At 35.8% G+C, this 15,438-nt stretch overlaps 1 protein-coding gene across 13 annotated transcripts in view; it reads right to left on the bottom strand.

Annotated features, from left to right (window-relative positions):
• LOC128266442 (maternal protein pumilio) overlaps window positions 1-15,438 on the bottom strand; it is a 185,935-nt gene that overhangs the window by 72,499 nt on the left and 97,998 nt on the right. For 8 of the 13 annotated variants that reach the window (XM_053002962.1, XM_053002963.1, XM_053002964.1 and 5 more), the window contains one exon: window positions 5,635-5,646. The exons of the other annotated variants lie outside the window; for them this stretch is intronic. In XM_053002962.1, the coding sequence (XP_052858922.1) occupies window positions 5,635-5,646 (12 nt within the window). The remainder of the gene's footprint in view (window positions 1-5,634; window positions 5,647-15,438) is intronic. 13 annotated transcript variants of the gene reach the window in all.

Raw genomic sequence — 15,438 nt, 5'->3', positions numbered from 1 at the left:
ATGGATAAAGAGCTACTACAATGAAAGAAAAGAACTGAACTTGAGTCCACACTCGTGGTTAAGTAGCATAAATATTTCATATTTCTCGTTTTGGTTCGGCATTGTTTTATTTGGTTGCATGTGTTTCTTTGTATAATTTTGTTTTTCTTTTACCATATTATATCACACCCATTGGTGATTCTTCTTTTTTTCCTTTGTTTCATCTCATTTAAATTTTTCAAGCGTAATTTTGCGGGCCCCCCGTCTATAATTTAGCCCCCACCTCCATTTCTTTCACACTTGCCGTGAATTTAATTAACAAACTCGAGGGTGACCCTCTGTCTTGTCGCTATCTTCTTTTCTTTCACCCAAAGTGAACTTCTTGACTCTCCAAAAAGTCTGGCTCATAAACTTTGCGGCACTTTGCCGGCACTTCTCCTGTTTTTCTCTGTTTTTCTCGCCCAGTATTTTCGTGAGTAGCTTGAATAGCAATTGACATACAAAATACTTTTGAGTGTCATGCCATGGAGCTACCTTTTCAGGTAACTTACCCATCCAAGCCCCACTTCCCTCTTCATTTTTCAGCTGTTTCTTGTTGCACCATTGTTTCGTGGACGTTACTGCAATGCTTTTTTGGGTTGTGTTGGCAGGCGAGCTATAAACTTTATTAAATTTTAAACAGACAGCTCTTGAGTAAAATTTCTAAAGATATAAGTATATATATAGAACTTAAACCAGATAGTCAGGCAAATGCATGAACACAAATTACTTTTAACTTCCTTTTTAACTGTATTTAAATTCGAAAAAATTAAACAAAAAGTAGTTTGGCAACACTTGATAAAAACTGCACCCTAAAACCAAATAAATTGGGCAAATATGTTGCATTTCGTGATAAACATCCATATAAAATTCGGAAGTAAAGCCGAATAACAAAAATCGAAATTTAGCTAAAGCTGTAGAATTAATTTGCTTATCCAAAACGATTTGAATTAATTTTAGGGGTCAAGTTCAGCGCTTGATCGAGAGATCAAATATGAAACAAAGAAGAATAGGATTTTTTAATAACAATAAAAGTCTTTTTTACAGAACTGGTAACCCCTTTTCAGGTTAGCTTAAATTTTAATTAAGCTTTCCAAGCTCTTAAATTAAATTCCTTTCCAAATTTGATCTTTAATCTAGTTTTTTTTTTCTTAAAGTCTCATAAGATTTAGAGCATTTGTTTCCCAACAAACAAACTGAGGGCTTTCTTTCATTGCCAATTTTAAGGGAAAAGTAACAAAAGAAAACCTGACGCACATGCCAAAATTCGCCACACAACAATGGCCACAATCTTAACCCACTTTTTCCTTAGCCGCAATGTCTAAGCCTCACATGCAGGCGACGTCGACCACGGCGACAATGGCAAAAAATCATGAATACTATGACTAAGTATTTCTTTCGGATCATCATCATAAGCAATATTATCATCAGCATCTCATATCTTGCTCGAAACTCACGACGAAAGTGTCAAATCAGACAGACAGACAACCAGAATTATGTTAGTTGCTACGCCCACATAGTGATTTTTTTCTACCTGGTGAAAAGTCCAAAAGGAAAATACACATGTGCATACAAATAATTTTGCCGAACTGAAAATGAGCCAGCGCAATATTTATTTTCGTTTCCAAATTTAAGTTTTTCTCGCTATGTTTTGCTGTCTCATTTCGATTTTTCACACTTTAGTTGATGACAGATAGTGTTGATATATTTTTAAGGGGCTGTGATGGGGCGCAAGATCTGAGGAAAGGGGTCTGTGAGTTGGATTTGGTGGATGTCAAAGTGGTTTTAAATGTATATGTTGTGGGACTAGCCATGGCACAAGAATGAGTAATGGGAATAAGGATTGTTCTTTAGTTTTTTGTTGTAAAACAAACAATGGTTGGAGATATACAAAAATTTTTCAGGTCATATTAAGAGAATTGTATAGTAATGACTTTAAAATTGAAAGAATTTTTTTAACCTTTTTTTTGTGAAGCAAATGATAGTTTTAAAAGAAAAAAGTTCAGTTTATTACAAATTTTTGGTTAATTTTCGTTACATTCTGCTGCTGCTCGCTTCCAAAGCTTTGCGTTCTTTTCTTGGATAATCCAGGCTGACATTGTCAACTTAAATGCAACTTGAGGTCACATTGTAAAGGGCAAACGGGTGTTTGGGGTTTGTTGTGTTGCCTTTTCCTTTGCCTCTTGACTGACAGTTTCAATTTGCACTAACTTCGAGTCAAGAAATAGCTAGTGGAGAAGAGAGAAAACTCTCCACATCCCATGAAGATGACGCCTTTCTTTGGGTATTAAGATCAAAAAGCGTTAAACCAAAATAACAACTGAAGCAAGAAAAACAAACCAGGTAAACTGAAAGAGGAGCTGGAGCTAGAGCTGTAGCTGGACACAAAAAGGCCAACAGATTTGCTGCAACAACCGCAAAAGGCACAAAAGCATGAACCAGAACCCAAAAAAAAGTAAAGAATACGGGAAAGGAAATAGGAGCAACTGGAGCTATAGAATCAGGTCAGGCCAACTCAGAACAAAAATGTGCAATGCTGTAAAGGCCAAGCAAAAATAATTGGCCAAATAAGAGGTAAGGAGGAAAAGGCAAACAAAAACAACACGATCTTGCCTTATGCACTTCTGGCTTTAATGAAAAGAAAGCCGAGAAAGAAAGAAGCAGACGCCAAAGCCAAAAGCCAAAGAAAGACTTCGATTCTTCGCTGTCTTTGGTTCACCGTTATGTTGACCGCGTTACTTAACGGTACCATCGGCGAACACCCCAACCTCCGAAGAAAAGGGGGTTTTCGAGGTGGAGGTTCCTAAGAACCGGTTTCATTTTGTTTGACGACCGTCGTTGTTGTCGTCTCTTCTTCAGCATTGACACCCATTTGATGGCAATAAGCTAAGAAGACCGGTTCTTCTTCCAACAACTCCTCCCGCCTTCTTTTCAATTCTTCGTGTTGCGAATTCTTAAATCCCACTCTTCAAGCTTTTCAAATGAACGACAGCAGTGTGCCGAGATTAAAATCGGCAGTCAAACTGTAATGAGTCAAAATCTGTCAAACTGGAGCATCAAAGATAGCCAGCATTCAAATGGAAAATATATTATTTTATGAAAAAACATTTTTAGTGTTCAACAGATTATTCAAAATGCTAGTAATATTCATAATTAGTTTTTTTTTTGAAAATTTCTGGAAGTGCAGGAAATAATCCAAAATGTAAGAGCTCTATATGTTACACTACGGTTTTTAATTGATTGCTCAAAACTCGTCTCTAATCTTTTGATTAAACCGAATAAATTAATATCCAAATCATCGTTATTCGCTAGTATCGCTTATTATAATGGCTCAACAGTTTCTAAGCAAATGATGGTCCATAAATTTTATGCAGTTTGCATATTGGAGCATTCTAAGAATATTTACATAATTGTATTGTCGGTCAACCGGAAATTGACCAACCCACCAACACAATAATCGTTTCAGATCGCTTGACCAACTTGGTCGCTTCCGTTTGATTACCGTGGTTATTAATTCTCTTCTGCTTTTGGCTCTTTGTCGGTTGACCAACCAAACATTTCTACTCGACGTGTACAGTTCGTTTCGTTTGGTATTTCGTGGTTGTGGTAAAACAAAAAGGCAAATATCTATACCAACGAATCTAATGGAATTGCTGGCAAGCAATTAACAAAAGAAATAAAAAAGGAAACCCAATGCAAACAAAACTAAAACTGTTCTAATTAAAAAATAAAAATATTTTGAAATATGTGAAGCAAGGTTTTAGCGCGGGTTGCCTCACAAGTTTGAAAATGTGACTGTTGCTCAGCTTTAATTTCAACAAACCGCAATTATGTCTCTAAAATTGCAATAATGAAGATTAATTTGCTTCAATTTTATTTGAAGTTAACGACTTTATTAATTTCTACGGTTTGTAATTTAAACTACTTTTATAATAATTAAGCCAGTAATTTAAATCAAATTGCTTTTTAATCAATTAAATGTTAAATTAAATCATTTAAGTAAGTTAATAAAACTTTGAAACGCAATGACTTCCCAGCTGTTGCGTCCGTTTTTAATAAAATTCCCATAGACGGCACGTTTCTCATTTAAGTTTTGGGTTGTTTACGATCTTGACATTTTCCATTCAGGTATAACTTGCTATACATATTGAATTCTGTTATTTTTGTCAAGCAGTGTTAAAATGATGACTGGACTTAGGAACTGAACTGAACTGACTAGACTAGTCTAGTTAATTAGTAAGTTAAGTTGGCAGATGGAAGGGCGTGTTTGTGTCTATTTTATGACTATTTGACTGACTCTACAACAAAAGTTATATAACATTTATGGCTTCTTGATTATCTTCGCTTGAGAAACGGTATTTTTTGCCGAACACATGATGAAAGCAAAATCTGACTCAACTGCTTTAAATGAGTTTGTACTCTTGTTGTTGCACATTTTTGAATTTGTGCATTCAGTTTGATGGACATACTATCTATCTGTACATATTTTGGCTTGGTCATGCTACAAATTCTTTCACAAGCAATCAAATCAAAAGCTGTCTGACTTGTTTCAAAGTCAAGAAGATAAATTGGCAACTTGTTTTATTAATATTATATCGTTTTTGTTTTGGTTTTTTTCACACGACAACAATCCTTCAAAAAGCCGGTATAATTTTCATCAGCATGCGCATGTATCTATACATTTGGTTTTTATGCAAATTATTTATTGTATTTGAGGCCTATTTACATGTGCTGATTGAATTTATTTCTTTTTCACATTATGCTCAAGTTTAAATTTAGTTGCCTGTTGGCTGACTAAGTTCAATTTTCCTAATCAAATAAATTTAACATTTTAATAGGTTTATGCGCAGTGAAACAAAAATAGGTGTGGTATAAAAATAAACTCAAAATATAACCTAAAAACACACAATGGGAAAGACTTCAAGATACGGTGTATGAACTTATGTGAGTTTCGAAATATTGGTTCTCTAAGAAAACATTTATATAATAATTTCTTTCAACATTTGTACCCCACACTTCCAGGGTATTTATACTATATAGAGCCGATGACGCGACGCAGATTTAGATGAGAAAGTTGCCAACCCAAGAGTTGATGACTAACCGTATGCCACCTCATAAATACCTCAATTTATCTTGGATATATTAATTGCGTGTATCTCTAAATACAAACATTTCACAGTGTCCTTGAAAAATAGCATTTATCATTAAACAAGCCAAAATTTATGGCACTCTTGGCTGCAGAATCCGTAAGATATATAATTTCGGCTCACCTGGTTTAAGGATTCTGGTCTCTATTCTCTGTTTATGGCCTGCTATTAATTGCCTAAGCAAAATTCCATTTGCCCACTCGCTATAAGTTCAGTAAATACAATTTAATTGCTAATATTCACCACACCACCCCACCCGCTTTTTGAAATGACGCATTTGCCCGAAAGATTTTGTTTAGCACAAAATTATATAACACATAATCAGGAAATGTTGATAAATATGCCAATTTGAGTGGTTAATGTTAATGTTTGGTGGAGCACACGAAGAAGGATTTCCCAGCCAGGGGAAAATGGTTTAGGAATGGAAAACGCAGATAGCCAGAGATTTCCCGCCAAAGAAGTTACGTACATTGTCACCTACCTGCAAAGAGAAAGAGAGAAGGAAGTGTGAGAAATGGTTGTGGAAAATGCAATTTTAGATATGTTGACAAATAAATAAGGTTAAGGTTTTCAGATTTATAACGACATTTGGTGGCAGAATTGTGCACATAATAAATCTTTATGTCTAGGAACTTAAAGAGCTGCAAACTTTTGCGTGCTAGGTTTAGTAGTTTTTAATTTGTTTTCAAAACAGTTGGTCCAAATGGTTTGTTTGATACTTAAAATTTTATTCTTTTTCGGAATATAAAACCAGACCAAATAGTTCCTTTTGAACTCTCAAAACTAAATACACATATTTAAGTGAAGCTCCTGGAATATTCATGGACGGCACGCTGTAACATCTTAAAAGCCAAATTAGAATTTCCATTCAAGTCAAAACAAAAGGAAACTTGCACTTTGTTTAGCATTACAATTTGCCAAAAAGCAAGAGCAGTTCAAAGGCGCTACCACGAAGTCTACAGTAGACATTTTCCCTGGGCTCTGAGCCGAGCAGCTTGTCAACTTAAATTTGGTCGCTTCTCATAAATATTGACGGTAAAATTGTCGCTTGCGTTTTTGGTAAGGGGAATGGAAAGGGGAAATGGGGGCCGAGTGAGCAGGGTTATTAAAAAATTCATGGCTTGTAAAATTCTGAAAATCCGGGCAATGGAAAATTTAAAATGCCTATAAAGGGAAAAGGGGAGTGAGAAGCGGAGAGAGGAGATGAAAATTGGCCGGCAAAGCGGCTTATAGAACACCGAGGAACAGAAACCAATGCCGCTTGCCCTGTGGCCTTTCCGACCGCAATGTTGGCGGAGGGCGGTGGTGGGTGGGTGGAAAAGCCTTTGGAGGTGTGGTCTGCGGGTTGTGCGCGGAAAACATGGCTGCGTTCGACGTCCACTCGAAAATATCATTTACATATCCGCGGAGGAGTACGTCGTATCTCAGCGGGAAATACATGAAAAGCTTTTACATTTTTGATAGCCACCCGTTTTTCATCTTCACAACAAAAAAAAAAAAAAGCATTCACCTGTGTGTGTGTGTTTTCCACTGATCCCTAGCTCCCTTTGATTTTTGGCCTCAGTTTTTTGTTTCATTATTTTCACAAATTAAATTTAATTTCCATGTTTGGAGCTCTTAATCATATTAATATTTCATTTACTTGACCCATTCGGCTTTTACAATTTAACCAAAAGTTAAATTCACCCCTTTTTTTAATCATTTCAATTTTATTTATGGTCTTTCAAATTCTTTTTTATTTGCTTTTACCCTTAATTTGGCTCAATACTTTGTTTATTTATATTCGGTTATGGCCAAAGCAAAAAGATAATGGAGGCAGAAAAAAAATGTTTGTGCAGGCACATCTGTGCACTTTTTTCCTCTGGTTTGTTTTGCTCTTCGGATCTTTGCTTTTTGTTTATGTTTTAATTACGTTCTCGTGGCTGATTTATGCTCATGAATTGTGGCGTGGGTGAAAATAAAAAGGGGGTGTAGTCGTAATAGAGTGGTCGCAGTTGCTTCTGTTGGCCTTGAAAGAAAATTGGGTTATCAGGGAGATTATAGCATAATTGGTGCCGAGATAACTTGTCTGCCTTCAAGGGAATTTAATTAGAGAAAACATTTTAAATAATGTATGCAATAATAATATGTACATACTTGAAAAAGTATTTAATTTTAATTGTTTTGAAAAACGTTTTGTGATTTTTAGTTCAGTTAAGCTTTGTTGTTAATTTAATTAAAATAATATTACTTTATGTTCAGTTTCCCTTAATATTTACTCTTAAACTTCCCCAGATACCTTGTTAAATTGTTTAATCTTCCATAGAAATCTCAGCTTTTTCACCTCATTGTCCCCAACAACAACAACTTTCCTTTGTTTTCGATTCCCTTTAGAGTCCTGCAATGCGCTTTCCATTTGTTGGGAGATGATAAATGACCGGTATTCCCAAGCTATCCATCTACTTCTACCAGACCAAAACCAGCCATGGACATCCATGCATCTAACGAAGTACTATCTATGTATCTATCTAGGCTATCTTCTGTGTATTGTTATTGCCTTTCGGTTTGAATATTTCCGCTTTATGTATATAAATACATTTGATACATACGTATCTATCTATGTATAATATGGCCAGCGAACGTTTTTCGTTGTTGCCTGCAACTTGTCAGTTTCTGCACAAAGACCATCAATTTATTTAGTTTTATTATCTGCACACGCAGTGCGGAGAGTTCATAGATGGGATGGTGATGTGGGGTGGGCCTGTTTTTTTTCCGAAGCGAAGTTCTTTCTATATTGGCTCAGAGTTTCTGTATTTTTTGCTTTCTCCCTTTTGTTTACGCTCTGCACGCAATGCATAACACAAAAAAAAAAAAAAATGGAAAATTTTTGTTGCAAGTGTCGTACGCTACCCCGAACAAAAAAAAAATAAACAAAAAAAATAGAAAAATAAAAAAAACAATGGAGTGAAAAAAGGAATATCTTGACACTTTATCGTTAGCCAAAAACTAGCGCAGCGTAAACAAAAGACAAGCGATGGGCGAAAAGTGGAGGCAGGCACAACATGACACGAGGGGCGGCAGGGCGGTGGGGGCGTGGCAGGGCAATGTAAGGTTTTGGCATTTTCGCGCTTGGCGTTAAATTCCCCTGACAGCTATAAAATTGCATTTTAGAGCAGCACAGTACGGCACACAGTGCAGGGAAGTCAAAACCAAAGTGGCAAGGAAGGAAAAAGGCACGCAGCAGATACAACATTGTATCTATGTATCTAATAAATAGTTATTGCCAAAATGAAACAAGAACAAGAACAAAAAGAATGAACAAAATTGATATTCCCCCGAAAGCAAAAGTGCGACATCATTATATAAATTGTGCGGTGGCCAGCGTTGAGCATCATATGTTTTCTATCTGTATCTATCAGATACACTCGCCGGATTTCGCTTCGCTTTCCTCTAAGTTTGAAGTGATTTCACACACATGTTTTCCCCAAAGCAACTTTTTTCCTCTTCGTTTCGTACTCTACTCTCTGTCAACACGACCACAAAATGTTTCACAGCTGTGCGAAGGGGGGGCAAAAAAAGGAAATATGTTAGTGAGCGCGGGGGAGTTTCTCTTGGTTATTTGTCATTGATGGAGAATATGGGTATCGGGGAGTTGAACTGGGGCGTAAAAACAAACAGAAACTCGTGCACGTGACACGGAAATCATATTTATCTGATGCACAACTGGAAAATTTATTCTAGCGACGCAAAAAATCCGTTTCAAATAATCTTTTTAATGGCTGGAAATGTATTTTCCATTGATGGAATATTTTTAAGGAATTAAATACAATTATTTGTCAATGTTTACTTGATAAATATATTTTATTTATTTATTTATTTATTTCGCATTTAGGTCTATTTTGCATTCAAATGTAATGTCTCAATTTCGAAAGATATTTGCCGCAATTGAAAGCTTATTTATCTATGTTTTATTGCGAAATAAGTTGCAATGCCCTCATTACATTTTATTATGATTTCGGTATAATTTCAGCTTTCATTAAAATGCTTATATGATTAGAGCTTTGGTGTTATTCAAACCCCCCTCTCTTTCGATAGAAACTCTTCTGTCAAACATTTCAATTCCACAGCTGTTTTATAACCCTGCCGATATCTTGCTACATTCCCGTGGGGTTTCCATTTCAATATGCCGCCTCACACAAATTGATTTCGATTGCAATCTTTGAGTGAGTGAATTTTTATGAGACATCATCAAGAGCTCAGTTCTCTGAGGGAATATTTAGGATTGGGAGATTTTATTTTCCTCCATAGGCCTGCTCTGTCTGCAGCCCGCGCGATAACAGTGCCACATGACACGTGTCTAGGCCACGTGTGCGAGACCCGACCCTCTTTTCCCGGCAAAAGGGTTAGGGTTAGAGCCTGATGCTCCCGCCCTCCCATTTTATATTATTTAATTTTTTTGTGGTAGCTTTCACTGCTCTACCGCTTGAGTTGAGATTACACGCTTGTCAGCAAAGGCGTTTCGCCTGCCGAATCTGTAGAAAAAAGAGTTTCGGGGTGGTGACGACATATAGAGGGTCTTGGTGGTTGACTGATAAAATGAGCAATATGTTCGGGTTACTTGAGTTAGATAAGTGGTGTAAGCTCAGAAAGAGCTTAAAATGTTGTTTTGTTCTTTTATCCAATTTACTGGTTTTTTATATACAATAAATTTTAAGAATTTGGATCTTCTCATTAGCACAAACTTCATTTTAGCTAAGATATTATATTGTTTGTTTACTGTTGAATATGTTTATTATTTATTGTCATTTATTTTATAGGTTTTCACATGAATCTTCATACACATATTTTAAAATTACATCCTCATTTATCTCATTTTGGCTATGGTACTTACATTTTTAGGTCAATTTTTCTATTTTTTGCAGCACATTCAACTTTGTTCATCTTGAAAAGTGTTCAAGTGCAACTTAAATGAACTCAATTTATAGATTAAAATTTTTTGTGCCAGCACAAATTGCCAGCATCACCCCTCACACTACGCAAAAGTTATTCTCCACGTTTTTGCTCATTTTTATATACACTTTTGGCACTGAACGATTATGAATGCGAATGAAAATTAAGTTCGGCCGTTAGGGAGTTGGTTGGGTAGGAGGTTACAAAAGGCTCTTGGCTACTAAGCGGCTGATGAAGTGGGTTCAACGACAAGAGCAGCAGTAGGAGCAGTAGCAGTAGCAGCAGGGCAGGCGCCTAATTTGCTTAAATAATTTGTAAGTGCAAAGTTATGATTTGCTTGGATGAGCAGCAGCGGATTATATTCTCTACTACTTCCACTCAGCAGTTTGCCTTTTCCCAGGGAAATGCACTTTGCCGCTAAAATGCAACTGCAACTGGAATTGCAGGCGCAGCAGCACGTAGAACTCATTTTTCCACAAAAAATAATTTTAAACATGCGGATGCGCGCAGATACTTTCTGGGTGAAAGTTTCGTTTCCAACACAGTACTTCCATGTTTAAATGCAATGAAATTGGATTTTCATTACGAATGCTCAGACAGTGGATAACTCGAGGTTCCAAAATGCTTGTTTTCTCTTCCATTTATGAATTACGACAATTTCACTGAGTTTGGCTGACGTGTGACACAGTTTGTCTGCGGGAGTTTCCATAATTGTTTTTACGTGACACATTTTACCACTGCGAAAGACATGGAAAACCGACAAAGAAAAAAAGGAGGAGATGAAAAACTGGAAGCAGTATGGCATCTCCCAGATTCTTTGACACTTTTCAAACGCGCTTCAAGGCGGCACGTTTGGCCATAGGCTGAAAAAAGTTGAATCATTGTCAGAACACGAGAGCATGTGTATCTGTCAGATACTTTGCAAACTCACGTTACATGTAGCCGGCATATACTTCCGAGAATAACGACCCGTGTTCACTGTACCGGAGACGTTCGGGCCAAATGTAGCTGCTAGATACGATACACCAAGACTCATAAAAATGTTTGCTTTATTTTAATTTTAATAATTAATTTTTAAGTGCTTTAAGTCCTTTTATTCCATTAAAGAATTTGCTTTAGAATTTGTCAGATACTTATAAAGCTTCCAACCAATTACTTACCTCAGCAGAAACAATGGCAATGCAGAAGTAATTGATTGTTGCCCCAAAATGATCTACTCTCGATACTTAAATATCCAGCTGCATATCAAATCGTAGTTATGCCTTGACTTATGGGTTAACTACCAATCAATGCAACGTGCCCAACATCAACTCAAGCCCAACTAAACAAACACACCACAACAGTAACAACACCAGCAAGTCGGTGAAAGCCAAAATCAAATCCAGAACGCACTTAACTCAATATGGCTAACTTTTGGCCCCTAGATCTCTGCTCCAACCATATATCCACTCGAATACCCATCCCCATTCCTATCCATTCCCCTTCTCCTCATGGACATCATTCAAAAAGTCGTAGCTAACAAATTGCACTGTCGAATGCAATATTTTTGCTTTTAGCCATAATACCTTTTACATATGCTACGACAGATGGCAGTGAAGAGCATTTTAAGCTGCCATCTCCACCCACAAACTCCGATCACCGCCCCCTCATCATCCTTCATTTGGCTGCCTCCTCTTCCACTTTTGTACATGGAAAAAAATATATTTAATTCTTATACAAATATAACACATTTTGTGGGTAAAAGTCTTATATATTACACACTTATGATTCTTAAAATAAAAATCACGATTTAAGAATTAAGTTTGGATTTTTTCAATACAAATTTTAAAATACCTCTCGTTTATTGGATTTTATTAATGAATAATGGTTATTTTATGATTTCTAAATAAAAATTATAACATAACAACTAGTCCCGATGTATAGATCAATGGAGAACTTTTTTGTATAAACAAAAATTTATAATTTTTATTATAATAAAGATTCAACAAATTTATTTCGATGTTTACTTTCAAAATATTTATTGTTATAGATATAAATTTTCCACCAGTATACAGGGGTTTAGTATATTGAAGTGTATTTTACTTCCATTTAAACATTAAACATTTTTATAAGTAAACATTTTTTCAGAACTATTCTTTTAATATCCCAGAATTATGATTTATAGATATATTTACTTTATATATAAATCCGTTTCTTAAAGATTCAATTCCACTTATTTATTTGTAGATTGACATTTTTAGTAGTGATTGTGTTAGAAATAAATAAAGCCAAGCTAATTTGAATTTTAATCGGTTTACTAGGATTTAGCAACTTTAATTTCAAGATTTTCTATTGATTTCATAGATTTCTTTCAGTGTTTTGATGTCCCAGCCAAAGGTAAGTAACTTGCATGCAAGCCAGCCACAAAAGTCAGTTAGTGAGTCGGGATGTTGAGGTTGAGGGGAGAACTTGTTAGCATGAGATGTGGATGTATCTCGGACCAAAGGAGCAGCGAATGCAGAGAAGATACCGAATACCGAGGAGGAGGGACTCGGATGAGAGCGATGCCAAAGTGATAAATCCTTGCGGCTTTTTCCACTGAGGCGGCGTCGTCGTCTCCTGTTTCTGCATGTGTTTGTGTGTGTGTCTGTGTGTGGGAGTGATGTGCCACGCCCCCTTTGCAGCACGCATTGCATTACAGGCACAATAATTCTTACTGACAGCTCTTGGGTTCTACGTTCTTTTGGCATTTCCCCCTTTTTTTAAACTAACTTGAAACGCATTAAATTTACACACTTAGCGCCCAATTAAAGGCAAAGAATCAAACCAAGGCAACGCAGCCCTAAAAAAAAATATTACGTTTGTATCCTTTTTTTTCGTATCATTCACCAAAAAATTTACGCCTCGTTAATTTCAATTTAAGTGCAGACAATTTAAAATAAAACCATGGGGAAAAAATCAGAACCCAAATGTAAAAGAGGGGGGAAAAATGAAACGAAACTTGCGCCATTTTCACAAAAGGCAAAGCGCAAATTAACGGCTCCGTTTTCGAGAGGTTTTCAAAATGGAACCCCCGCATTGCACACACACACATACACATTAGCTTTGGCAGAAAAAAGTATTTTATCGTTGGCCAGGAAACAGTTTGGCGGAAGCCGGAAATGTTTCCACTTTTTGTTGTATTTCCCTTCTGCCCTTCGAAATTCCCGCTAAAAAAGTTTTAGCACAAGAAAAGCACAGGAAAAGCAGAGAAAAGGGAGCACAGAGAACAGAGCATAGAAGTGCATTAAATATTTGACTAATTAAAGTAATGACTCTGGATAGATGGGAAGCATTTTCAATTTGTTTGCACAAAAACGAGTTTATCATTTCACATTTTTATAATTTAATTGTTATACACTTTCATGATTTGCAGCCCTTCTGGATAATTTTATTTTGCTTGCCTTTCGAGTTGAACTCTTGTGGCTGTTCGGCATTATTGTTTTCATAATTAGGTCGACAACTTTTCCCTTTAGACTTAATAAAATAAAAACCAACAACTGGAGAAGAGAAAAATAGAGTAAACCTCTTTAATCTTTTGCCATATATATACAATATCTCTTTTGAAACAAATCATCAAAATAATATAAATAAATGAATAATGGTTATTAATTTGCCGCAATGTTTTTTGCCATAATAAATAAATTTATATAAATGTTTTTCGAGACAATGGAACTGATAAAGCTTTATTTATTTGCATTCTGTGACACCAAAACAATTTATTAAACACGAGTGCAAAATAAATAGCATTTCTTTTAATTCTCACAAAAATAAATATTTGACCCTTCCAAAACAAAAAACACCTTAAGGCCGAAATCCTCTTCATTATCCTTAAGTTATTGTTTAATATTTTACTTTAATACTTTATTATATTGCCCCAGTTATAACAACTTATTTGAATAATTGTCAAATAATTCAGCTAATTAAATTGTATTTCTAAAGTTGACATGTTTACAATTTATTTAACAGCTAAAACAAGCAAGCATTTTAGTATTAATATCCCATAAATTACAAACCTTTTAAAGCACTCGAATTCCAAACAATTACAATGAAATCATTCTGCAGTCATCAGCCCAAAGTTTAGTCAACTTTGTAATGGCCAAATAATCATAACAATCAAAAAAAAAAAACACCAAAAACCAGTTCCAAAGTTTGTTGCTACAATAAAAAAGCCCAGAGAAACGAAATGTGTGCTTCAAGTGTTGACAATTGACTTACTGACTTGTAGCTCTTGGCCATCATGCAATAAACAAGACACACAACAAAAAAGAATCAGAATCCCCAGAAATCAAGTCATAATATTTTTTCCGACATGATTTCCTAGCCACTGGCCATACACACACATATGGTATGTGTGATTTTTTGGGCAAGAGACGGACGGGTGGCATTTAAAAACATGGGCCAAAGAACTTTAGGCCGGCAGCACCAGCAACTGAATTCGGACACGTTTATAAGCTTGCCAACCACACACGCACACACAACCAGAAATAAACTACTTTAAGACGGGTCGTTGACTTCCAGTAAGCCACAAAACAACTTGAGAAAATAAAAAAATGACACAGATATTTTGAAAAGAAATGGTTCAGATTTATGGTAATATTTTTAAAAACCCAAATGGCAAACATATGTGAATAAATGTTATAACTTCTCAGCGGTAAGACAATATGAATGCTTTAAATGGAACGAAATACATTGTTTTGATTTTGGCTGAATAAATTGCAAAATTAAATATATATAATTAGTTAAAGAAAAACTTAATGGAAGAAACCAAATTTTTTAGCTGCTCATTTATTCAGTAAGCTTGTACGCATAATTTGTTTACTTGAAAAGATGTATTGCCTTAAACATTTGCCCAGCCATTGAAAAATCAAAAATTAATAAATTGTGATTTTGTAAAATTTTTTTCTGGGGAAACATAATTTTAGAACAAGGTGAAATATAACTTTTTCGTCGTTTAACAATTTTAAATATAAAGAGCCTCACCGTAATGGCACAACGAAGGGTCGTATAATAAAAAGGGAAATGAAGGAAAAAGAAGCATGGCTACGAAATTTTCCGCACATTTGAGCGGAAAATTATCGATTTATATATGCAGCGCGCAGAGACCGAAATGCAACAGCGGCTGGGCTGGCAAATATACCCAGACCCACAGACAGAATTGGTTGGTGGAAAATGGGTGGGAAAATGATGCGCCCAGCATTTGATGAAAGAGGAAAACTCACACCCGCCCAAAAGGAGCATATGTAACATGCTCGCACATTTGTAGACCCATTGCAGATGGATGACAGTCTCTGCGGGAAAACGAGGGGGAACCCGGGAAAACTCT

The sequence above is a fragment of the Drosophila gunungcola genome, chromosome 3R (assembly GCF_025200985.1).
Source record: "Drosophila gunungcola strain Sukarami chromosome 3R, Dgunungcola_SK_2, whole genome shotgun sequence".
Taxonomy (NCBI): Eukaryota; Metazoa; Arthropoda; class Insecta; order Diptera; family Drosophilidae; genus Drosophila; species Drosophila gunungcola.
This window is presented reverse-complemented; position numbering and strand designations above follow the sequence as displayed.